The sequence below is a fragment of the Anguilla anguilla genome, chromosome 6 (genome assembly GCF_013347855.1).
Source record: "Anguilla anguilla isolate fAngAng1 chromosome 6, fAngAng1.pri, whole genome shotgun sequence".
NCBI classification, from domain to species: domain Eukaryota; kingdom Metazoa; phylum Chordata; class Actinopteri; order Anguilliformes; family Anguillidae; genus Anguilla; species Anguilla anguilla.
Window position 1 is genome coordinate 26,394,399 of NC_049206.1, and position 27,299 is coordinate 26,421,697.

General features: G+C 39.2%; 1 protein-coding gene across 5 annotated transcripts in view; it reads left to right on the forward strand.

Annotated features, from left to right (window-relative positions):
• Positions 1 to 778: 778 nt before the first annotated feature.
• LOC118228803 (GRAM domain-containing protein 2B-like) overlaps positions 779 to 27,299 on the forward strand; it is a 31,026-nt gene continuing 4,505 nt past the window's right edge. Inside the window, exons 1-8 of one of the 5 annotated variants that reach the window (XM_035420231.1) lie at positions 779 to 916; positions 24,543 to 24,683; positions 25,027 to 25,084; positions 25,385 to 25,457; positions 25,774 to 25,877; positions 26,617 to 26,715; positions 26,921 to 26,992; positions 27,107 to 27,175. In XM_035420231.1, coding sequence (XP_035276122.1) covers positions 837 to 916; positions 24,543 to 24,683; positions 25,027 to 25,084; positions 25,385 to 25,457; positions 25,774 to 25,877; positions 26,617 to 26,715; positions 26,921 to 26,992; positions 27,107 to 27,175 — 696 coding nt within the window. In that variant the 5' untranslated portion in view covers positions 779 to 836. The other 4 variants (XM_035420230.1, XM_035420232.1, XM_035420233.1 and 1 more) reach the window with 4 other exon arrangements.

Genomic DNA, 27,299 nt, shown 5'->3' on the forward strand with positions numbered 1-27,299 from the left:
TGATTATGGCCACTTTAATATTCAACAACATATACAAAATCAATTGAAACAAAACGTTTTGTTTCAAAATCCTAACATTGTATAAATAGTTCATCTCTGTATGAATCACTTTAAAGAATGTAATGTCATATCATGAAGTGGAATTGACTGAACAACATATTGACAATAATTATATTTTCTTTTTTTATTACAAATGTCTAACCTGCAGAAAATAAACTATGATTACTCATTACTACTGAGCAAGTATATCAGCGCATATAGGACTTCTGAACAATTTTACACCATTTTTTAATGGAGATTTCTAAATTGAAATAAATGTGTATGTCTACATATAAAATCCACTATCTCTGAGACTCCAACCCACATATGTTAAACCTAGTATTGATTTACTATAAATAAATTCATTTTTTACATGGCACATTAAATTATTATTTGATTTAGATATACCTTCTCCTTATGGAATGAAATAATTTTTTTTTCTATACATAAGAATGTGTCTTTGCCACAAAAAATACAAAACATGTAGGCGCAATATGTTCAAGGGCCAACTAAGAGAAAGTGTAGGTATCTTTTTTTTACCTTTTAATAACTGTCAATCCTCCACACCCTCAGCCTAAAAATAATCTGCTCCTCAGCGCAGTGCTTTGTGCCATCTTTTCTTCCCACCCACTGTGGCACATCCAGCCGTTTCCACGGTAACTTAAGGAGGTGAGCTGATCGTGTGGGTGCACAAGCTGCGCCCGGCTACAGTGTGGCGTTGCTCTGCTGGGGCAAACCAGTGTTGAAAAGAGATCTGTGCAACACTGGCCTTTACACCGGACACTGCTCTGTCCTTAATGGAGAAAAGGAGAAGGACCTGGTGCCACCACGTGTCTATAGACAGTGTGGACATGCCCACACCAGAGGAGCAGGGAAGGTAAGTTGCTCAGGGGTTAAAAACCTGGTGAGATATGATTATTTCAGAACAGAATTCCAGTCTAGCAAGGGCAAGTCCACTGTTGCACTTGCCCTTGCTACTGAAGAAACAACTAGACTACAAGAAGAATTCTGTGATTAAATATGGAACCTTTCATGCTGACATAGAATTAAGGTGAAAAGTAAACATTTTCATAGGTTTGTAGCACAAATATACTGATAAACAGGTATTTCTGTAAAAGTAAAGATGGCATATAGGAAATTATATTTTTTCTTCAGTTTTGATGAAAAAGTAGGCTACTGTAGATTTTTAAATAGCATATTCACGAAATAATTCATAGTTGACTGACAATAGGGTTTTTTAAAAATCTGCTTTTGAAAGGAAATGGGAGTATTTCAGAAAAGTACTTTGTTTTAAAATGAGAAATCATTTTAACTATTAAAATGTTCAAAAATTCTGACAGAGCCGGACTGTGAGTCTGTGAGGCCCTCGGCAAGATCTTGAAAAACAGCACATGAGGGGCCCTTAATCACACCAGGCCACTAGTGGGTCACCTACATGGCCTACTGGACAGGCTGGCTTTGTTCTGTGATGGAGTGACAGACATTGTTTTTAAAGTCATTATGGTTGAGGTACTCCATACATGTATGTGCTGGGTGACACCCCTGGGAGGGACAGAATAGCTGGACGCGAGGAGATGCGGTAATTCTGTAATTAATTTGGGCAAACTAAAAGGTAATTTTCGCCAGCGTTTGCCAGAATGTTTTCTGCAGAATTTAGGTTAAGTTTGGCATGATCACAGACTACTGTACAAAGAAAATATACTGACCATGAGCGTGATTAAAGTTTCCTTATTGAACGGTATATAAAGCAGATGGTATTATTAAGTGATCGTATATACAGTTGTGAAGGAAAGCGTGGAATTGCATGTAAGAACTGTTGTACAAATGTACTTTTTTCACATAGACTACTACTAGTTATAATTATGAATGAGTCATGTTTTTAAATTGAATGTTTTTAATGAGGTGTTGTTGACACTACAGACGTACTAATTGTTTTTATGTCTGTAGATAGAGAACAGGGCGAGGTAACATTAATATAGAAACGTGGCGTTTGCTGATAAGAATGTTTTCTACAGCAGCCAAGTGAGAAAGTAGTTAGTAGAAATGCCACAGTGGTCAGCTGTTGTAACTTCTGAAGAAAATCAATAAATCTGCCGTCATAAAATGCATATGGTTCCCCATGCGTGACTTTTGCTAAACTTTAACACCCAACAGGTCCTCCAAGTTGGGTGTTAAAGTTGATGACATAATTGTTGGTTGTTGTTGGTTGCTGGGATATTCCACATGCTCTCACATGTATACATGTGTATATTGGTGTTTGCAACCATGTAATTGTCCTTTTAAAGTGAATCGTCAAATGAATAAACTAAACTAAACTAAACTCTCACATGTATAATTTTTTTCCCCCATATTGAACTATGCAGCTGGAGTACAGGGGTACAAAAAGGCTAAAAGAGCTATTTCTGTCCAAAATAGGGCAATTCAATATTTTCTTGGGGTACACAAATGTGCCCCCTCTATTGCAATACAAGGACACATGGGATGGGAGGCACTGGAGATCAGGCAAATGGGGGTTTGGCTTATTAATATGCCAGAGAGAAGGATAACAAAAAAAGGTTTTCAATTGGGATTTAGCACAAAACCACCCCTGGACAAAAGAGCTGTTCTCTATTTTTAGGAAGGCTGATCTTGTGTATATCTTTAGGAACAGGCTGTGCTGCAGTGTTAACTTGGAGAATCAGAAGCTTTTACTTAAGTTCAGGGAGAAGTGGTCAAGTGACATATGGACTAAATGAAAATTTAGATCATATGTTCAGGTGAAGCAATACTATGGTCTTGAGCCCTATATTTACTCCTATCTATCTAGAAGCCAGAGGTCTCTGTGTGCTCAGCTGAGAACTGGTATCCTGCCCCTTGCCATTGAAGGAAATTAATGTGTGTGATTTGAAAGATGTTGAAAATGATTTTCACTTTGTGTTATTGTTCACTGTATGACGATCTGAGGACTCCTCTGCTTAATGTAATGCAAAAACAAAAACCTGAATTACTCTGGGCTGGTGATGGTGCGGAATTACAATGGCTATTTAAAAGTGAAATATTTAAGATGGCCAGCTGAAGCACAGCTCTATGTATAAATAGTAAAGTAGATGTCTGTGATTATGTCACTGGTGGGTGTAGCCTGTAAGCTGCCGGTTGTACCACAGGTTCTCTACCTTCCACAGGAGAGTGCATGCAATCTTAATCCGAGTCAGGTCCACTCAGTAGAGAAGTCTCTGTGCTACCTGCAGTTGGAAAGCATAAATCTGGCTCCTGACATTCACCAGGCCCTCCCCTCCTTCCTGAACCAACAAATACAAGGCAGGTGCACGCATCCAGTGCTGCTCTGGCCAGAAAGAAATGATCAGCCTCTTCTAAATTTGATAAATTGGGATGGAAGCTATGACCCTGTTACGTCCCAGTCTTTTTTGGGCTTTGTGTTTTGTTGCTGCCGCGTTGTTTCTGGCTCCCCTACAGACAGGACCGTGACATCATTATGTCCGTCTGTAGGGGGACTGGGGGCTCTTTCCTGAACCGTAGACTTGCTGTACTTTGATGCTAATTTGCAACTTGAGGGACTACGTAATGCCAGAGCATTGTGATTTGTAGCACGGTTACTTTGTTGCTAGGTACTACTTTGTACAAAGTTCGTAGTACTGGTTTTAGAATTTGTAACAGTGTTACTTTGCTTGGTACGATTTTTTGTCCCGTCTGTAGTACTAGCTAAGAGTGTCACTTTGAGGTGTGCTACTTTTGTCATTTTGTAGCGTTTGACTTGCCACATACCACCTACTGTACTCGTACCAGTTGAGTGTTGCCATCTTGTTATTTCTTTGCCACGGGCGTTTAGAGATACAGCTTTGCTTTTGAATTCTGACAGCCTGTGTTTCTGTTGCTAGCTACGTTACCATGGAGTTTGAACTAGAACGGTTTCTTGATGACCCAACATTCGAACAGCTGGACAGCTGCCGGAAGGCTGACCTTCTGTTAACTGAAGATTAAAATCGATGTGATCTGCTCTGAAAGGAAACTGGTCATTAAAGCTAAGGTAATGGAGGGGTTGCTTGAACAACAAATACTGTCTGTGAAAGTTAACTCCAGGGAAACAACCCTTATTAAGTCCAAGAGCCCCAAAACTACGATTCAGTTTGTACAATTAGAGCTGGAAATGAAATGTTTAGAGCTGAAGGAAAGAGAGATGGAGGCATAGGTGCGCCTAAGAGAGTTAGAGGTAGAAGCTATGTGGGCTGGTTGCGGAAGGCAATCACCTAAATTTGATGTCAACATTAGCTAGGTTCCCCCTTTTCGTGAGGCAGAGGACGGTTCTGTAGAGGAGCCAGAAACAATGCGGCAGCAACAGAACACACAGCCCAAAAAAGACTGGGATGTAACAGCCCCATACCTACATAGCACCGAGAGTTTGGCACTTTCAGGGTTCCCTACAGAAATAACTACAATGGCCACAGACGTTCAGCCCTTAAAAGCATTCATTTCTGTACATTCTGACCCCATTTTAACATCCACACAATAAAGCCCCAAACTAAGGGGATTTTGTGTTGTCTCCTTCTTTTCCCTGCTACAAATGCTCATAGCCCACAAAGAATATGTCTCGCCATTGGTCATTTTAGGTACATTTATACAAGTGTGCACGTTTAAAACAGTACAACTTTGCAGCTCTGACATATACTTCCCTTGTAGCTCACTGGGTAGTGCCTTCACCTTTTAGAACTTTTTACCGGACTGATATTACATTACATTACATTACATTACAGGCATTTGGCAGACGCTCTTATCCAGAGCGACGTACAACAAAGTGTATAACCATAACCAGGAACAAGTATGACGAAACCCCTAGAGAGAAGTACCGGTCCAAGTACAGGGAACAACCGCATAGTTCAACTTGGACCCTGATGGTTAAACTGATTAACACTAACAACGAGAACGGCAACAACGCAATCTATGGAAAAATAAAAAAAAATAAAAAAATACAAGTAGTCGTTAAGACAGGCGCATCAACTAAGTCACCTATGAAACAGCTGCCTAGTTACAACCCTAAGTTTAATCATTTACAGGGGGGAAGGGAGGGATGGGGAGAGGTGCAGCCTGAAGAAGTGGGTCTTCAGTTGTCGTTTGAAATGGGTCACAGTCTCAGCTGTTCTGACCTCCACAGGGAGGTCATTCCACCATCGTGGGGCCAGAACAGACAGGAGACGTGTTCTGGAAGTGCAGGTGCGAAGAGGGGGAGGTGCTAGGCGTCCTGAGGTAGCAGAACGGAGGGATCTGGCTGGCATGTAGGGTTTGAATATCTTGTGGAGGTATGCTGGGGCTGATCCCTTGACTGCCTGGTATGCTAGGACCAATGTTTTAAATTTGATGCGATGATAGACTGGGGTTCAAATCCCCACTCTGACTGAAGCAAATCGCTAACTCATTACACTGTCTTGCTGGCTAATTAAAAATAAAACATTTAAACTCTTGCTTTTGCATCTGAATAATCTTTCCGGGAAAGTCATTTATACAACTACAAATAAAATATACCTACAATTTAGAGCATTCCGCGTTTGGCATTTTGGCTGGCATTTTAACATTAGCCACCTTGCTAACCAGACGACAGACAGTGTGTAAGTTAGTAGTTCACCGGGTAGCACATCTGCCTTCAATAATTTTGAAAAAAATAATTTTGAAAAAAAAAAAAAGTATGAGTTGAGGCGGCTCAACCCACCCCCCACCTTGACCATGATTGATGCAACAGCATACAACAGCTTGACCAACAAAACAAACCTGTCACCAAAGCTCTTACAATATTAAAAAGGTATTCATGCCTCACCCAGTCAAAGGCTTTCTCTTGATCAACAGAAAATACACCAATATTTTGGTTGTTCATCATATTAAAATCAAAAACATCTCATCACAAAGAGGTTGACCATAATTGACTGGTCTGTAATACATCTGGTCTTCATGAATGAATGAAGACCACCCAGATAACCCCCAAGTATGTTTTCCGAGAACTTTGAAAATATTTTATGATCCAGACATAACAAAGTGATCAGTCACCAGTTTTTAGAGAGCCTAGGCTCTTTGTTAAAACTGACAAAACAGCCTGTCTATAGCTACTGGGTAGTGAGCCCATTTGCAGACATTGTTTGATCTCCTCATAAGAATCCCTCTCTAATAGTCCCCATAAATGCTGCATAAATATTCTGCAGTGAGCCCATACACTCCTGGTACATGCCCTGGAGACTGCCACTGAACCAACTCTGGTAGCTCCTCAAAGCAGCCTTCCTCATTTCAGTTGGGTCTGTGGCCAATGTCCCATTGGGGTGACAAAGGAAAAACACCAGTTTTTTTCTGAGCAGCTTTCCAAGCCCTAACCAATGCCCCCTTCACCCGATCCTGCAGGAAGAGGCCAAATTTGCATTTTTTTATTGTTCAACAGTTCTTCCAAACCATGAAAATTCAGCAAATCTCTTTCAATGCCCTTAATATCCTCCTCTTGCCTTTGAATAATTTCCTTTGCCCTTTGTGTTGTATGAATTGTATAATTTTTAGAAAACATCTTAATTTGTGCCATTGACCCAGAAAACCATTTCTATAACAACATCAAAAACAACTGTGAGTGCTATACTGAAGACCAGTTCAACCATAATGTGAAACTGGAAGGAGTATTATCACTAATACACTTTAACAGTAGAAGCCTCTACAGTAACTTTGAAAAAATCAAAGATTATTTGAGGCAATTTGATAAGAGGTTCGATATAATTGCAATATCTGAGACTTGGCTTAGTGATGATAAAGATGCTGATGTTGAACTGGAGGGATATGAGATGTTTGTGTTAATAGGACCGACAAAAGGGGAGGGGGAGTTGCCCTGTATGTTGATACAGACCTCAAATACAAAGTTGAAGGCAGCATGACAACAACCATAGATAATTAGATAATGTAATGGAATGTATAACTATTGAAATCGATGTGGAAAAATCCAAAAATATAAACATAAGCTCTGTATATAGAACACTAGGATCATGCATTGACCAATTTAAGAATAAGATAGCTGGAATTTATGATAAGCTAAATGAGAATAAGGTGGTTTTTGTGTGTGGTGATTTAAATATTGATTTGTTAAACCCAAATGGTTATAAAAAGACATCAGACTTTATTAACACAATGTTCAGCACTAGCCTATATCCCATTATCGTAAAGCCAAGCAGAATAACAACACATAGTGCAACATTAATAGATAACATATTTACAAACGTAATTGATAGAGAACTGATGGGTGGATTGCTTATAAATTATGTGACCACTCACCAGTCTTTACAATTCTTCAGAAGGATCTTAGATTCAAAGCTGATATTAATGATTGCAAACTGGTATGACACAGAACACAGTAAGCCACCAATGCATTTAAGGCAGACTTAATGAAACAAGACTGGAACAAGGTATATGTTGATGATCCAGATAAAGCCTACAATGCATTCCTGGCTACATTAACAGAACTCTATGAAATACATTGCCCGTTAAAAAAATCCAGAGGGAAGCATAAATATGTGGAAAAGCCATGGATTACTAAAGGGCTGCAGAATGCATGCAAGAAGAAAAATACACTCTACAGGGAATTCCTCAAAAGTAGAACAAAAGAAAATGAAAATAAATATGAGATATAAAAACAAATTGATAAGCATTATGAGATGTAACAAGAAGGAGTATTATAGAAAATTGTTAGAGGAAAACAGCATAATCAAAAAGGGTACTGGGAAAGCAGATTACCCTAGTTATTTTGTTAAAAATCAAAATGTAAACATTAATAACATAACAGAGGTTGCTGATGAATTTAATGATTACTTTGTAAAAGTTGTACCTACTTCAGCAAATGAGATTGCTGAGCCGAGTAACAAGCAAGGTATAGAAGACAAGAGCTCTGATAAAAATGTTCATGTTTCTCAGTGGGGTTCACGAAAATGAAGTTATTGATATTGTTAATAAATTCAGGAATAAAAAGTCTACTGATTGTAATTCCATTGATATGTCACTAGTTAAAAACATTATTGAATGCATCGTAAAACCGTTGACACATATATGTAATCAATCCTTCCTCACAGGCCAACACGTTCTCATTCCCAACTGGTCAAATATCGCAGCTTGGGCAAGGGCCCTTCTCGTCACTATTCGACGTGTTCGAAAGACTTGGGCGTCTTGGGTTGACGAGTGAGGTAGCCCATTGAATTGAATTAGCCTTCCACGTCGGCAGATTTTGACACTATGGACAGACAGTAGCCTGAACATCAGCGCAAATTCGGAGCTCCTATTCAAATTCAATTACTTAAAATCACATAGCCTACACATACACCGAAATATACCAGAAATTGTTTAATTTTAATAGTATTAAAATGAAATAATTTCTGGTAGCCTATATTTCGGTCTATGTGTAAATAGTGTGACAGTTAAAGGGGTTAAATTATGGAATAGTTGTAATAATGAACTAAAAGAATGTAGTAATATGTGTAAATTTAAGAAAATGTTTAAAAGCATTACATTAGAAAAATACAGAAATATGATGTGACCATCAATGAAAAATGAATGACACTTACGATCTGTAAATGTTTGTCTCTGTTTCTGTTTTATGCTAATGTGTTGCTTTATTTCAGTTTGTTTTTTTGGTTTGTTTTGTTAAACTGCTATTTTGGGCAGCGTAAGTATAATGTTTGTATTAAGGGTAGGCACAATAAGCTCAGGCTTCAGCCTATACCTTTTTTTTCAGGCATAGAATATTATGTTTTGATTTTGGTTTATTTTTGATACAATGACTTGGTATTATTTATCCATTTTTTTCATAAATGTATGGTAAAATTGTTGTTAAGACAACAAAAACTTATTGTTACCAAAAAAAAAAAAAAAAACTAATTAACTAACTAACTAACTAACTAACTAACTAACTATTCAGCTACCCTGTATCTGTTTGGTACGCTTCATATGCCATTGTTTCTCACTAGCTTTGTCTAAATTCAACCCCCCCCCCCCCCCCCCCCCATTCGTACTCCATCTTGTTCCTTTGTTCTCCGTGAACAGGTGTCCGCGGTACACAACCCCCCACATAGGAGAACATCCAACATTCCTCACTCACATACTCACGCACACATACACACACACACACACACGTGCACTCACATAGTTTGTTATACATTATTGTAGAGAATTGTGCTTTGTCTTTTCAGTACTTTGTGTTAATAAACTTTATTATATATGGTTGTCTGTATTTATATGACCCTTGTGTTGAATTGATTCAGCTGCTGCTAATCCAAAGAACTTAATAGAATACCTTCACCTCTTAGCTAAATCATTTTAATTTAGTATTAGCTGAAGGTACATTATGATCTGGTTAAGATAGACTATTATTGTGTATTTTTGATAATACTTAATTTAGTTATTAATTGAAATTACCAATTTATAATTTGTATATTTAAAATTATGAGACTGATTATTAAATGCTGGCACCACCTGTGGGGATATTGATGTACATCTCCTACAGTTTGGTGCCCAACTATGAGAAGTAGCGGCATGTCCCCTACACATCCTTGGGCTGACACATTACACCCTATCATACCCGATCTCACCGCATTCAAAGCAACACATATTTCCTGTACTTATGTATATGACTCAAAAAGAAAAGGGAAAAAACCCTTAAACATTTCCTTCTCACAGTGAGCAACCTCCAGCACACCAAAATTCCCGGCATGCACAAAGAGAGAGACAGAGAGAGAGAGAGATTTTATTCTGATGTCCTTTTTATTGAAACATTGCAAAAACTTTCACTGAAACAAATACGCAATGACGTCGAATCTATAACAATGTTCCTAAAAGAAATTAAAAGGGACAAAAGGCCAAGAAGGATTTAAATAGAAACAAATACCACAAAACATTTTAACAATAAAACCATCAGAAAACAGATATTCAATAAGACCATGATAAAACCAATAAATAAAATAAAGCATTAAAAACACAATGAACCAAAACAGAATGAAAACCAAACTCATTCCAGTCCACCCATGTCTTACATTGTGTTTAAAAACATGTCTTGTAGCCCCCTCCATCATCCACAACATTAATAGCCTCATTTAAACCCCAATTTTTTTTGGACATTCTTACATTATTAGTTCATCTAAAATACACAGGTTCTATTTGCAAACTTTCTAAAACCACCCCCCTAGAATCCAGCAATGGATCAGTTGCCTCCCCCTATTGTATCTTGTTCCTCCTAGTGATCCAAACTGAAGCTTTGCTTGTCCAAGCAAAAAATATATCAAAGAGAGTTTATATCTATGTTTACCATAGTATCCTGGACTCCCACACAGATCTTCCTACAATACAATCAATGATGACAGACGATTGCATTGCACAAACAAGTGATACACCGATTCCCCCTCCCCACAGATAGGGCAGCCTTCCCCCAGAGCATGTGCCAAGTGTCTATTTGTGGCTATGGCTGCATCGATAAGCCTCCATGGGAGGTCTCCTGAATGTTTTGGTACTGTTGTCTTGTACAACATTCTCCAGTTCCTCAGAGTCGGTACAAAATTTGGGCCCAAACACCGGCCCTCACCCCTCTTAAGGAAAGAAGGTGCCAAACCTTTACACAGACAGTGTACAAGGCCCTCTTGCTGTCATCCTTAAAATCCCCCAACAAGGGTGTTAAATGTTTCCCTGTTCCTCCTGCCAGTCCCCCACCGCTGCCTGCACATAGATAGGTGGGAAAGCAGGGGCCTCTGTAAACTGGTGCAAAACTGCTCTTATTCTCACCAGAATCTTCTCCACCAGCCACACTGAGTGTACCCCTGCCTGTGCAGCAATGGCCGCTGTGTCTCTCGAACCAGTGCCCACCGAGCTCCACAGATTCACCAGCTTCATTATACCAGTCCTTAAAATGTTGCCTCTAAGGCTGGAAAATTTCTGCGGTGACAGTCTCAACAGTGGGTTACTGAACAGAGGCTCTTCCAGCCCCTTAAGGGTCATCTTCCGTGTAATAAAAACGTCCGACTATGCCTTCAGCAAAGAGGAGTAAAAATCAGGAAGGCCTGCAATATTTGCCCGCTGGAAGTTCATCAGAAACAGGTGCCGGTCCAGCCCCCAGCCACCTCAGCAGTGCACAGTGTCCCTCCAGCACACATCAGCGAGGTACAGCAGTCTCTGTGCAGCTTGCAAACGGAATGCCATCACACGGCTCTCCAGGTCAATAAGACCCTGCCACCCTTCCTGCAAAGGCAGACACAGCACTGCTGCCCTAAGCCAGTGCTGCCCTGACCAAAAAAAAAATTAACAATGGCCTTTTGCAGTGTAGTCAGGAAGCCCTTAGGTGGTGTTAGAACTGTGAGCTTATGCCAAAGAGCAGAGGCAATTCAATTCATTGTTGAGAATCAGCACCCTCCCCCTAAAAGAAACCTGAGAAAGGAGCCACTTCCACTTAGACATTCTGGCACATGCTTTATCCAATGCACCCTCCCTAGGTGCACCCTGAACAACTTAAGTCCCACCCTTTTTCAGGCTAGGTTTCCAGGCAGCCTGGGAGGAGGCCTATCCAGCCATGACCCACAGAGCAGAGCACTCTTTTCCTGGTCAACCCTGGCAAAAGAGGCCTGTTCATCGGTCTGAATCCAGCCAACCAAATCATGTAGGTCCTCCTGACTAGTCACAATGGCTGAAATGTCGTCCGCATAAGCATAGACCTTAATTGCCTCTTTGGGCAAATATGCACCAGGCACCCCGAGACCCCCCAGCCTGTGCTGTATCTGGCATAACAGTGGATCAATGGCCAAAGTGTACAGGAGCCCATACAAAGGGCATCCCTGTCCGATACCTATGTGCACACTTATTGGGCTACTGAGGCCACTCGCCACCTTCACCAGGAAGGAAACTTTTTTGTAGAGCAGACTCACCCACAAACACAGGCCCTCCCCAAACCCAAAAGCCTTCAATCTCTCCGGCAGGTACCCGTAATCAACCCAATCAAATGCTTTCTCCTGGTGTATGTAATATAAACCAACGCACAGGTCACCCATCTTTGCCAAATCTATTACATCTTGTATTAAAAAACAAGTTATCCCTAATTGTACGATAGGACTGATCCTTATGCACAAATTCTGCTAAAACCATCTTAACTCAGTTCTTAATAGCCTAAGACACAGCCTGAGAGTGTCTTAATATCACAGCAGAGAAGTGCTACAGGTCTCCTGTTCTTAAGTAGACACAAATCCCATTTTTTGGCTGGAGTGTGAGAATGACCTGACAACAACTCTGTAGCAACTCCCCTTTTACTGCCAGCTCATAAAATTGCTCACCAGTACATGCCCAGAACATCTTATAAAAATCAGCAGGCAGCCCATCAATACCTGGAGAATGTCCAGGTGCCATCTGTGCCACCGCCTCAGTGAACTCCTGCAGGCTGAGAGCGGAGTCCAAAGCTGCCTTGTACTGAGCTGTGGCAAGCCTCTGTGGAGGACAAGTTAGCATGAAACTGCACTGCTGCGTCACGGATTTTCCCAGGGTCAGTGGTCCTCTCATGTAAAATACTCTCCAAATGTTCTTTCTTATCCTTTAACCCATGCACCAGCCCCATCTTTTTGTTGTTAACCATTTCAGCCTCCCTTTGCAACATGCTCAGAACCCATCTTATCTTAGCCGTAGTGTAAGCAGTGTATTATCGGCAAAAAAATCTAATCTGCGCCTTCCCGACCTCCCACCATAGACTTAGAGTATCATACTTCTCCTTTTAACCCAACCACAGTTCCCAAAAGTTCTCAAACCTGCCACAGACGTCCATATCCTCCAGCAGTTTAACATTAAATTTCCAATAGGTTTTTGTTCTAGACATTTCCTGCAAAGACAGCAATTGACTTAAATGAACCAAATCCACTTTATTAATTCGTGAAGCTGAATCTACATTTCCACCTCCTACCTGCTCTGAAATTGCAACCAGCACGTCTTCTACAGACGAATCACTCCCCGTGACAACCCTTGTCCCATGGAGTGCAGTTTAATTAAACAAAATAAATTCATCAAGCAAAATCTTCTCCATTCACCCTATGGGTTGGTACAAAAAATAAAAATAAACTGTACGTATAAAAACAAACCACAGTACCACAAAAGGTTCTCAGCTTATTTTCTAATTTCTTTCATTCTCAGTCTGTCTCTTCAAGCATATCAATTCATATTTCTGTTTATACATTGTATGCTATATGCTCAAATACATTTACTCCTTAAAGCATTACACATCCTTAATCTCCCTCTTGCACACTTGACGCTTTATATTGTACGTTTATGTTATGACTTACAACTGGTTGTCACACTACTCAGACTAACAAGAATGTCTACTGAATGTACAGTAAATGTAATGTAAATGCATTGTATGAGGAAGGGTTTGGGGCATGTCCCTCTGTAGACATTGTGCTCCTGGCCTGACTGCCACCAGGAAGATTACAAGTACAAAGTTCACCGGCATGCCTGTGATTGGCTGAATGATCTTAGGCTATGGAATGCAGCCTCATTCTTACAGAAGATGATTATCTCTTCACATGTTGTTCTCAAATAGCATTAAGAGTATCGTGACAAGATTTCACTACCAAAAAAATTCAGCTATGGGAACGGGTGCAACCTGATCCCAGAAGCCTGATGCAAAATATTCACTACACATTCAATGCACAGAACATGTACACACTCTTGCTTTTTGTCCTTAATGGGAACAGGAAGAAACTTTGAGAACAAAGAAAAAAGTCCCAAGATCAACTAGCTCCTTTCCCATTGTCATCTACTGCCACCCACCCACCCAGGGATGTATTCTCTGCATGTGGGCTAATTGTGATACCTATGTCAACTGACTCCCTGGGATTGTGGCCTTTCATGTGGCTCTTTGTGCAGAGGAGACTAAAAGGAAGGAGCTGGTAACCAAAGCACAGATTGCACACAATGGGGCAGCAGAATAATAATCGAGCTGTGTATCATCACTTTCAGTCTGTTGAAATTAGAACTGAGATGAACAATCAAACTGTAATTTTGATGGGGGGATTAGGTTACACTTTTTTTGTATTTTTCGGAGTTTCACAAGCATCAGATCTGCTACTAAAAGTGGGAAAGAAGGTGCTTGAAACAGCCAGACCCATGATCAGTAAAGAATTTCCTTACCCAAGCAACTTCTCTAAAGTGACAGACCAGCTACATAAAGCCTTGGAACATAATTGCATAACATAACACATACACATGCATAACACTTATTGGAACAGACATTCAAGCACAGTAAGCTTCTTCTATTCTAGACTGGTTGTTCCAGAGACAATGTATTCTAGCCTCTAGGTGCTTCTAGGTGATATGATAATTACAATGTAATATATTACTATTGCTAAATAAATAACTCCTTAAGATTAATGCATAACTCCACATATTCTGGGATAATGTAATTATACTGAATCATAATTCTTAAACTTTTATAAAAATTAAAAATAACCTTTTTTTTTTACAATGGTATGAACTTGTATTATGACATTGACAGTATGACATATGACACTGTCACAAATGACATATGATAGCATTATAATTCATTTTACAAATATGCTTTAACTGTGCTGGGTGGAATGACTGCCTTTGCAAAATGAATTTGAAAGGACAGTATTGCTGCCACCCACTTGAAGTGATACAGTTTAATGCAACAAAGTGTAATGCAACAAGTTTAGCCTGATATGAGAGCAAATGAGGACTTCAAAATGCACACATACAAGTTAAGAGTATTTTATAGCTCATTACCTCATGGCTTCTTTTTACTCTAAAACATAAGATACGTTTGCTCCAACTCTCACTTATCTACTTTACACTCTCACCTTTTTTTTGCAAATGCCCAATGTATTGCAGAGTTTCCAGCAGTATTTGTTTTCATTTTCATAAGGAAATGTACAAGACGAACTGTGCCTTCAAAGAATACACCCTGTGGAGATTTTATCTGCTGACGTTTCTGATTGCACATACTGTGCATTCTTGAAAAGTCTTCTTTTTGAAAAGTCACGCTTTTAAAAATCTGATGGTGGCCATCCGAGTGTCACACCATGGTAACACGTGGTCTTGGACTTGTGATAAGAAGCAAGCAGATCCAGGACTGACATAAAAAATATAACATATCTTTGTAGCACATTTCGCCTTGTGGGTTGATTGCAGTGTGCTTTCAAGTAAGAGGCTAGTACGGGATTTTCTTGAGACTTCTGCATTTCCCGGGTGTAAATCAAAATCGAAACCAAGGCCCCTTTTCCAATCTTCGTGCTCACCCTCAATTGGAGGGGGGAATACCTAAAGTGACCTGAATGTGAGACGGCCGCAACCAGTATAATAATATTCAGGGGAGAATCCGTAGTTAGTACATAAAAGAAGTGAAGTGAGCATCAGCCACTAATGGGTTAATGAAACTGCACAGGCAACAATGTTATGATTGAGAAACTGAAAATGCATGATCTATTATGTCTTAAATGCTCCGTGCTATGATAGCATTATAAATGGACTGAGCAGGTGACTGATGAGTTTTTTTTTAATTTGCATGATAGGTCTGATCTAAATGCAGTGTCAGCAAATAGCCTTATTTCCAACGATTGTATTTCTCAATATAACTGTGGTACTGTGGTAACACAGGCTTGCGGGTCAGGCACTCTTCATGATAAGAATATATTTTTGGACAGCGCTTCTGCTGTTGCTTGTGTCGAGGGGTCACAGTGATAACGGTCACTGCGATAGATTTGCTTGCAATCACATCTGTCCAGAATGCAAACAAGTCAGGCATTCTTAGTAGTACGAAGAAGGTATACAACATCGATACATCAGCATGATGAAAAATGGAACATGCCACTTCATTTAGCTCATATGATCAAATGTTGTTTTTTGCTAAAAGTTACTCTTGTTATTCTGATTAATAAGAACACATTGCAGTTCAACGTCAAGGCCAGTTCAACGTCAAGGCCAGTTCACGTCGACAGAAGAACTTTGCCATGGTGGTACCCTGCCCATTTTGTTCAATGACTGCATACCAGTCTAGCTGGAGGCACAATTCAGGACACACCTGGAGTCACACTCACTGATGGACTTTCCAGGCTTCTGTTCCATGAATTGTTCTTATAAAAGTGGCTGTAGTTTCTATTCTAACAGAAACCATAGAAGCAGAATTATACTCTCCCTGTCTGGGAAGAGATTCAAGGTATCAGGGCCCTGTTCCATGAAGCAGGATTGAGTTAGCTGGACTGAAGTAAAAAGAGCTGTTCTGGGTTTTTCTCATTGGAATTATCCAGCTAACTCAGTAATCCTGCGTTGTGAAACAGGCCTGTGGAGCCATACTACTGCAAAGCTTGCTTTGTTTTGTAAAAAAATGTATGTTAAGAAAATTTTCATTAAAATACACAACTGAATCTTTGGTGTGATTTTTTTTCCTGCAGCATTGATGCTGAAACAACAGCAGCAATGAGCTGGTTATTATTTGATTCATGCCTGTTTGTTAGGCTGTATCTTGTTCTTCAGTTGCACGTTTACTGACACCCTGATGTTAACAGCATTATTTTTTGGGCTGCAACTAACAACAATATTGATGATCGATTAATCTGCTGACTATTTTTAATCGATTAGTTGGACTATTTACTTTTGTTTCTGGGAATACTCAAAAAAATTATTGTTCATTGTCATGAATAATGCTTTCTTTCAAGCAACTTAGAAAATGAAAGTTATGAAGCAAGAAAGGCAAATGTATGCCATAAAGCATCTGTGCATAATGAAGATTTTTATAAAATTTATATAGCAGCATGTATTTTATAACAAACAAAATGTTATAATGTTCAAGTCTGTTTAAAAGGAGCTCAACTTTTTAGACGAATAATGAAGACAAAAACATAGAACACAAAGTGTTAACAGGCTTTGCTGCATCCAATGGCTTTAACGCATCAATTGGTTTCAACAATTGGAGTCCAACAATGAACATTAGATCCAACAATCTTGGACTGTGAAAGTACAGTGGTTCCACAGCATTCCACTGGCCACTGGCTCTCTTTTTTTTCTTTAATACATTGGAGGTTTGGCTTGTTATCATTTGCATAGTCTTTTTCTTCATTATCTACAAATAGTTAATTTTAGTGGCCATGTGTCCACACTTTCACCAATTAGGAGCCTGATTCAAATTCAGCCTTTACTTTGATCAGTTAAAACACTTTTACGTCTTGTAGGAAAAATGTTTGCAATATATTACAATGTGAGTATGGGACTTTTATACTTCATGGCATGCATAGCTATTTTTGACAATGTGGTTTAGCCCAAATAATCCCTCTAAACACGAAGAGTACCGGAGTAAGAAAAATTTACAACTTTTTAAAATTCTGGGATCGCAATTGTGGATGGAATGACAACCAGCATTCACCGTGGTACCTATTTTGGACAGTATAAGAAAGATTGTTTCTGTTAACAGTTGTTGATGTAAAGGCCAATAACTGATCACTAACCACTACCACTACTAAAATAAATGGACATTGGGGATGCACTAAGAAGAATAAAAGGGAAATATAACTGATACACTCTGTAAACAGTTTTGCCATTAATGGCATGGTACATCAGTAGGGAGGGACAGAAATAATCCATGGATAAGACAGGGAAACTTTGGAATGCAGGAAAGGAAAAAAACTGGGTGGACAGAGTCAGAAGGTGTCAAAACAATAAGATCTGTAAGGTGCACCTCAATCCATGAGACAGCCTGGGCCCAGGAACAAAGTACTTTGTTGGTTCCCCAACAGTGTCATTATATTATGGCCAGTGGGCTCACTCAACACATGTAATACTTACTCTGACTACAATAGGGAGCTGAGGTATGTCAATACGAATGAATATGATCAGGATTACGGAATAGAGTGTAATACATACGGAGACTTATTCAGATTTACTAATGAAGTAATATTTGATCAAGAATGTTTGATCAGTTTAAATTAATGAAGTACTTTACGTCCTGTGATGAGTAGATCCACACTGTTCAGTTTTCATCGTTTGTAACCTACTAATTCATATAACTAGTAGATTACAAACAAGCAATAGATGCAGGCTTCAATGCACACTTTATTATGAGCATTGGTTCATATTTTTTGATTTATAATTAAATTTCAAACAACAATTTGACTTTATCAGTGTAATCAAACCAAAGAAAAATCACAATAAACAGGAAGGAGAAGTCCATCAACATTATAAAGAAAGTATACAGTCATGGCTCTACTTTGTAAGAAAGCTGAACTTTCCAAAACATTTGCGATGTATTAACTTGTATATGGTGCGGGACTAATGTTCTATACTGGTAATATGAATGAGGATATTAAACAATTAGATTATATTATTGATCATATAGTCTGTGTGACCTTAATTTTGCGTTGCTATGAATGGATTCAAAATCAAATGGAATATTGAAACCGTATTGCGATTTGCACACAAGAAAAGCTTTAGATACGTCTACGTCTCTGGAGGATGCCTTGGATTGGTTAATATGTGTAACTGACCGAATTATTGACCAATATAAATATGGAAATTATATTCTTGACTTTCACGGTGCCTAACATACAACTGGCGTTTACACCGTTTAATCTCTCTGAATTCCGCTCAAGAGCATGCGCACTACAGCGGATAAAATATAAACAGTGAATTTTGGGACTAGTATGCATCTAGCGCAAATATGCATGCCTATGCTGTAACTTTTACGGGATCAGCTGGTACGGAACTCCAGCTGCACGCTGAAAACTTAATGCATAGTAAATCCAAAATTTGTAGAGTAGGATACTTTAGAAAGCCGTCCTAGAAACTAGCACGGAGGACAGCACTGCGTGTTGCAGTTTTCTGGCACAGTGGCACTAGCGATAATTTGATAAAGCTGAGGAAAGGGGGAAAAGCCCCGCCTCCGTTGCTATCAGTTACTGATCTCAGCGTTTTTAAGGACATGGTCGGACCTGGGACAGGAGTTCATAAATCGAAAGGGGAGACATATACAGTCGTATATCAAAGAAGTTCACTGAATAATTGGACGTTATATTTGGTCAACCCTCAAATGCACACCATGAATCTACATGGTAAAATATGCAGGAAGTTTTCTCTGGACAGCGCTTGGTAAGTATTTCTATACCATGCACACACGTCTTTACATCGTAGTTGCTAAAAAAAACACGAGCTGCTTACTGTACGCGTTACTGAAATGTAGCTTAATCTTTTTAAAGTAAACGCACACGCATGATTTCTTACTTTACCATCTATTCGTGGATGACTAATGATCAGAATGTCTTAAAACCTGACCTTTTGTTTCCTTTATATAATCCATTGCATTTTAGTTCCGATTTGAATTGAGTTCAGTTCGCTCACTCACTATATTGCTCCTTCTCTCTTCCACCTGTTCACTGTTCATCTGTGGAGTAGGAATTGTTGCTCATATACTCACAAATCCAACACTGACTGTTTTTGACAGCTGGAGAATAACAGCAGTGTTAACCAGCCTGACTAGACTAGAATGAAGGAATGATAGAACATTTATAGTCACGCCGTACTAGTGATTAGTTCTTGCACGTCTCCCGTGAGCAATTAAAATATACTTGTTAAACATTTGGTGAGTTTCAAGACTCACCTGCAGACAGGACACTGTAATCATCGTTAAATAATAAACAGATCTAGACTACAACTTTAGATCTTGTACAATGGAGATGGTGGCAGGATCTCATTATTTGATTTAAAGTACACTTTATTACTGAAACACCTTTAACACACTGTTCATGGTCAGTATTCTTTTTATGGTTTATCCCAGTTCTTACAAACTGCACTTTTGGTGCTAGCCAGGACAAGTGCATCAGTAGTTGAGTAATGCTGCGGTCAAATAGTAAAAACATTGCAATTACAACGTTAGTTTCAAAATTGCTTTGAAATCACAGTCACTTTTTCACAGTATCAATTGCAATGAATCTCGCACCAACCTTTTTATTTTATTTTATTTTTTTGTTAAAGAAAATGGAACTGGAAAAGCTCATTCTAATTCTAGAGCCTAAAGTGAAAGTGATCTGCAGTGCAGAACTACAAAGAGATGCACTTGCACAACATGCTATTTTAGATCCATGAACAAAAGAAGGTGTAGATGACACAATGTAAGATCATATAAAATGTAAAATATTACAGAGAAAGATTAGCTGTTCAAGAACAAAACAAAATCTACTTACAAGCAAAACACAATAATAGCATTTTTGTTTTCATATTTAAATGGCAATAGTTTTTTTAAATACTTTTATATACATATTTACATTGTGCCTGTTGTTGGTTTTGCTCTGTTTTCAAACAGTTTCTTTTAGCCTACTTTTTGTGAAGCACGTAAAGAAAAGTGATGCATTATTTCTAGTATTATTATTATTATTATTATTATTATTATTATAATTATTATTATTATAATATTATAATAATAAATTACATGTACCATAGCAATAAGGTGAATTTAACTTCATTAATGGGTCCAACTAGCTACTTTATTGCAGGGCTTTTCCTGCATTGAAATGTCTCAGTCGGACCGCCTAAGTGTTTTTTCAAGCCTCCTATGCCACCTATAGGAGAAATCACACAAACAAAAGCACCCATAAAACAATTAGAAATGGCATGTGCATTTATTGGTACATTTTGGTCATGAATGATACTGCATTTCAGGTTTTTTTTTTTGTTTGTTTTTTTTTTTGTTTGTTTTGACTGCTTTCAGGTTTATGTGGAATCTTAGACATGCTAAGTGAACTTCAGTAGAATCCGCTTAATTGCATAAAAGAATGAGTCAGTAGACAGAGTGCCAACAACCATGACTCAGTCGACACCTACCGTCGTACATTTGAGCAGTTTAGTGTCCTTATAGGGCAATTGTCAGTTTATTTATGAGGGATCTGCCAACATATAATTTATAGATTATTATGTGACCTAATTTGGACATAATTCCTTGAAAATATCAGAAATATGCAATAATGGTTTATGCAAATATCTGATCTCTTTATAATGGAATGAATGGGAAATGGTTTGGGGTTTGGAAATTCTGTGAAAATACCCAAATTATGCAATATCCAGTATGCATTTAAGTGGCCCCTACTGTGTATCATCATTAACTTTGCTGTTTTTGTCTATGTATGCAGATTGAACTGAGGAATACAATTCTGAAAAGCCTTTTATGTTGTTACAGAGTACTAGTTACACCAGTGTGAAAAAAGGATGATGCAAGCAGTGTATAAAATTAATTTATATATATTAAGGTGATATTTATGTGCATTCATTAATTTAAAAGGTTAATATTGTACCCTAAGTTTTGACAGCCAAAACTGCAGTGCATTTTGCTGTTCCAAATACCACTGTTCCTGTAGAATGACCCCTTGCAATGTGTTGGTCCTTCAGTGTAGGCTAGTTCTGGCACTTAAAATGTATAACCCTTCAATAAATATTTCAATTGTTCCCATTTTTTTTCCGCCCGCATTTAATTTTATATTGTCAACATCTCAATGCAATGTGGTGGTCTCTTGAAGAAATTACAGCACTTTATATTCTGAAACTAGCTAAATATAGGGAGCCAATACATTGAGTTGGCAGTAGCTGTAAAGCTGGCTCTGTCACGCAAAGTTACCACCTAGCCCTGTTTTGAGCCAGGGACAACCCTGTATTGAACTGAATTCACCAGGTGTGCAACCGCTTTAAGACTCTTATTAACTACAGAGGTTTCCACAGAAGTTTTTGGATTTCCTGTTAAAATTTGTCACAACTCTCTAGTATTATTACTGTGAAGTATTATATTATGTGTGTGTGTGTGTGTGAAGCATTTGATGTCATTATTTTCAAATGTATCCCATAAATAAAATTGTTTTTGTATTTTACACTGCGTGGATTTAAATAGAATAACTTTAAATTCAGGGATTCTCTAATACGATACAAAAACATTGTGGAAAATGGTTTGCCTTTGCACCCAGTCAGATTGTAAGTGAAGCCGGTTACAGCCAGCCTGCAGCGCAGTGAAGCTCCACCCTCTGTCTTTGGCATCTGGTGAATCCGGTCTGCTCAGGGCTTTGGCCTTATTCTCTTCCCCCGAAGTTCTGCTGAACTCTGGTACAGATTGTCAGAAAGGAAACAACAAAGCCCAAAAATGCACACACACGCAAAGGAACACATCTGCACAAATGCACTTACATACGCACACACATACGCGCTCTCTCACTCACGTATGCACATGTTGACCAAACAGCAGAGGCACGTAGAAATGCACTGATTAACACGCAAAAAAAATTCTTTTAAATGTTTTTTTCTATTGCGTCTGAAAGAATTTTTTTTATTTACCCAGAGCACCATGCATTTATTGCATCAGTGAGGGCTTTATCTAGTATCTGATTTGAGGACGGCGTGTATGTGAGATAGCGCTTTTGCCTTTGCTTTCGTTTTCGCACGTGCCTCAGACATAATCTGTTTGCGTAAAATCCTGTGGCTGATTGCTCTCTGCTTCAGAGATATCCTGCGCAGGCTACGTCAACTATGCTGTGTGGAAAACTGGCGGGGCCTGTGCCGTGCGTTCACACCTGCCTGAGCAACAAACACAAAGGATGCCCTGGTGGGAGTGGCCTGACCCCATGGCAACAGTGACTAAATGCCATTTCCCTTAAAGCAGGTTTCCCGGTAGAGCCAGAAATTGCAACAACAGTTTGCCTGAGATAAGCTGTTGCTTTCAGTAGATGTCCATTGATGATGGTTCACGAAAGAAGCCATGGTGGATCTACACGTCGGACAAGGCGAGATCAGAACCTATACCAGAAGTAATATATTTTCCGTGGCTTAGGGTACTTATCTTAGCAAAGCATTAAGTTTCTGTCTCCGAAATATGGGTACAGTTTGCAATGGAAAGGTGTTGGAGTTTTCGCTCAGTTAAAGGCAAGCCAGAAGACTGGTAAGGGCTGTGTTTCTCTGTTCGGCAAGTTTTTAAAGGTAACCCAATTTGTCATGTTGAGATTTTTAGTTTCTTTTTCGTGAAGCCTTCATACCTTACTAGTTCTAAATGGGAAAACTGATTTTTATATCAACACTGATCAAAAACTGATTTCAATGTTTTTTACTGGCAAGGGATACACAATATTATTTAGAAATGAAAAACTCTCGAAGAACTGTGCAATTCTGGAAAGAGAATGTCATATCTTGTTTGTCTGTTTGACTGATTTAGCCTTTAAAACTCATGCTCAGACTAAAGTGCTGTTAACACAGGATAACAAATTATATTTATACTCAACACAAAGTGTTTTAGTTTAAGTAAAGGGCCTCTTTATGAGTGTGTATATGTGTATGTCTGCCAAACGCTCTTATTGTGGGGCTGTGGGATTCTGAGAATTACTTTGAGAATACATTTTCCGTGTCTGCTTCTTGCTAATTTAGTCATAATTCATGACTCATGAATTATGACTTCATGTAGCTAAACTTTAAGATCTGTCTCAACTGCTATACTCCAGTTACGCTGACTCAAATTAGCATGTTTAATTGTAGATGAGCTTATGCTGACATAATACACCCCAATAATATTGATGACAACATCCTCACCCTTGTTAGGGGTAAGCGAGCTAAAGATGGTCACACAATATAAGCTATTTGTTGTGAAGTATTCAGACTGGAAAAGCAGACTTATTATATAGCTGGCTTAATATAGACTCACCGCATACACCCAAGGAGGAAGTACTCACTTAAATTAGTCTGTCAGTCAGATTACTGTACCTCCCCCGTGTTATCACTACCCTGTAGGGATAGGTTGATGCTGAGCACCAACCAAGGGTTCATCAGCCCAGCTAGCTTGCGTCAGCCCTTTTGTTTTCTATGAATTTTGTTTGCTATCAAAAACAACTGTATTATTACCACCACCAGCAGCAGCATTACCAGGTATACATGGCAAAAATGTGTTATAATAATTATTTTAATGTATTTGTAATGAATAAAACAAAAATTATTGCAAACAAACATCACTTTAATCATTTCATTATTAAAGTAAGAGAGATTTGAATACACAGTCTAGTGTGAGATCGCTGGAAGTTGAGGCTAACAAGCAAGGCTTTGCTAACAGTATTAGGACTGAGATGGGCAGCTGCCATTCCTTGGCAGTAGATGCAGTCAGCCGGTGTCTGGTCAGCATGTTGATGGCTGATTTCATTACTGGACCTGAGGCTGTTTGTTGTCTGTGTACATTGACTGAGTAAAAGCTGGAAAAGTAGGTTCTGCTGTGGCACAGAAACCCCCGTGAGACCCAAGACCAAGCACCCTAAATAACGTAGCATCTAGGATCAGAAGATAAAGTGCCTCTTTTTCTCATTTGCTCATCTGCTTCAATCTCACGTCTTATGGGGACTGCTAACCGGCTAAACGGTCGTTAGAAGTGCTGTGGGTGGTGGCAGTGGAGAGCAGTTCTGGAGATCCATCAGCCTGCTCTAAGCCATGAGAAGCTGTCTGATTCTGGACTCACATGTGTATGTCCTTTCTTCCAGCTACACAGTGGAAGGGGGTGGGAGGCTGAGGAAAGTGAAGAGCAAGAGCAGGTTTGAACCCATGAAAGTAGAGAGTGTGGAGGATGCCCAGCTGGAGATACAGGAGCTCAACAAGAGCCTCAGCAGGCAGACTCCAATCAGGTGTGTGTGTGTGTGTGCGTGTGTGTGTGTGTTTACGTGTGTATGTGCGTGTGTGTGTGTGTGTGTGTGTGTGTATGCGCACGCAGGCATGCATGTTTCATCATGCTGGAATAAGAAAGCCCTATTACTGGACAGTAACAGTTCCGTGCATGCCAATTTGTCTATTTCTGTCCCTGTTCATTTGTTCAAAATCCTGTACATATAAATTTCCTGTTCATAATTCTTCATTTTGAATTATACAAAAAATATACATTGAAGATGTTTTAAAAGAATATATGATTAGGCCCTTTTTCTACTAAATATGTTTTTGCCTGAATCATTCTGGTGTTTTCTGGTTCCTCAGCTCACAGACCATTGATGAGAGAGGCTTTGAAAGGTCTGAAGGCGATGTCACACGGAGTGTAAGTTCCTGTAATTTTACTCCAGTATTTTCGCACGCCCAGCTGCTCACAAGAAACACCAGGGAAAAGTGATGAAACATAAAATTTTTTTCGAGGTTTAAATATTTTATTTATAGGAGTCTGATGAAAATCAAACCATCCTTTGAGCTGTCATGTTCTTTTCAAAGCATAAATGGATTGATGCTGTCTGAAAACAAAGCACGCTGTCAATTCTGACCTTCAAAACGCATGCCATTTTGATGCCTGTAATTGTTTGATCTTAACGGTTGTGTTTGCTTCTCTTCCTCTTTTACAATGCAGAGTTTTATCAAGCACAACAAGACATTCCACAAGATTTTCCTAGACATTCCTGAGGGCGAGGAATTAACACATGGTGAGCTGATCTAAGCCTTAAACCAAACAATCCTGTTTATTGCTTGGCACATAGAATGAATTAATTAGTACAACCAAAACAGTACAACCCTATCTCCCCTGTCCACACCCGATTGTTGGTAGCACAGTCGCTATATGTTTAGCCCGAATGGATAGCGATGTCGATCAGGTCCATTTTTTTAGTTACATTTTTGAAGAGGTGCTGGGGCACTGAAACGTGACAAATGGAAAATCGATGTTATCTGTTCTGCGTCATGAACATATGAGGTGGTTGTGGGAGGCCTTTACGTAACACAGGTATGCCCTTCCTTCCACAGCTTTCACCTGTGCCCTGCAGAAGGAGGTGCTTTATCAAGGCAAGCTCTTTGTGTCGGATAATTACGTGTGCTTCTACTCCTCTGTGCTGCTCAAGGAAACCAGAGTAAGTATTTAACCCTTTACATGCCACCTGGGTAAACTGTTTTCTGAAGTGTACTGCATCTATCATTTATCAGCCTTCTAAAGACAATTCCAGAGGTTTCAGGCATCCATAAAAAATTGAGGAGGCACTGATATTACCTTAAATCTGATTATATTCTTATTTCAGTAGAGTCTTTCCCTGAATATTCACACAAATAACAATATTCATACAAATATCATTTATAGATACAGAAAAAATACTTTTATATAGGCTGTATATATTCAGAATAATGAGAAACGTATTAACTGGAGTGATTCATCTTCGGTAGCCATTTTGAGCACAGGCTGTTGCTAATAGCACTACAGAGCAGGATTTATATGTTGTCTTTGGTTTTAAGATTTAAATAAAAATGTGCAATTAACTTAGCAACAAAATCTGTGGGATTCTAAATGCTGCCTTCATGTGCATCTGCTAGTAGAGATGAATCCTTACAGCATAATTGTAATCTCGGCTAATGTAAAATGAACACAACATCAACTCAGCATTCTCTTGCCTTGTGGGAAGTTTAAAGCAATGAATGGGTTGGTGTATTAAGCTTGCATATTCAGCTGAACGCTCATTCTAAAAAGCCGTCATTTGATTGCCTTGCGACCGCAGTATTGCTTTGCTTAAAAAAAAAAAACAATATGGATAATACTTATACCAAACTTCGTTTGAATTGTCCAATAAGGTTAAGGGCTGTTCTGTTTTCCTTTCCTAGGTGGTGATCCATGTATCTAATGTGCAAGCAGTGAAGAAGCAGAACACAGCCCGAGTGGTGCCCAACGCCCTGTCAATCCACACCAACGAGGGGGAGAAGGTGAGCACCGTCACCACGGTCACACCTCTGGGCCTCTGAATGGCCCCGCCGTGGTGAACAGTCCTTTAGGAATGAAACCAAACCAGCTGCTAAAAATGCTGTAGCGTAGCAAACGTAGCATGCATTTACATCATTCATTTGTAAAATGAAAACACTTTGAACTGTGTAATGATGTATTAAGGCCGCCATTCTTCTTGCATTTCAGTATTTGTTTGTGTCTTTACGGAACCGCGAGGCCTGCTACAAGCTACTGTGCTCAGTGTGTCCGAACGTGGTGGTACGTACAATAGGGCTGTGTCGCGCTACATTATTAGGTCACTTGGCCTGGTCCCGGACAGGGCCTTGGCAGCCACGGATCAGTAACGGTTCTATCTGGTGGTTTTGTTTATAGGAAAAGAGCGGTCAGAACAGCCCGGTTGCCTCCTCAGCAGAGAATGGCATTGATCCCGGGAAGGATTCAGTAAGTCTACTCTATCAGCCTTTATTTTTAATGAGCTTCCCTAACTGTAACTTAGTTTGGTTATGGAACTTTCTGGGTTTCTGGTGTGTCGTGAGAGTCAGTGGTTCTCTCTCTTCTGCATGTT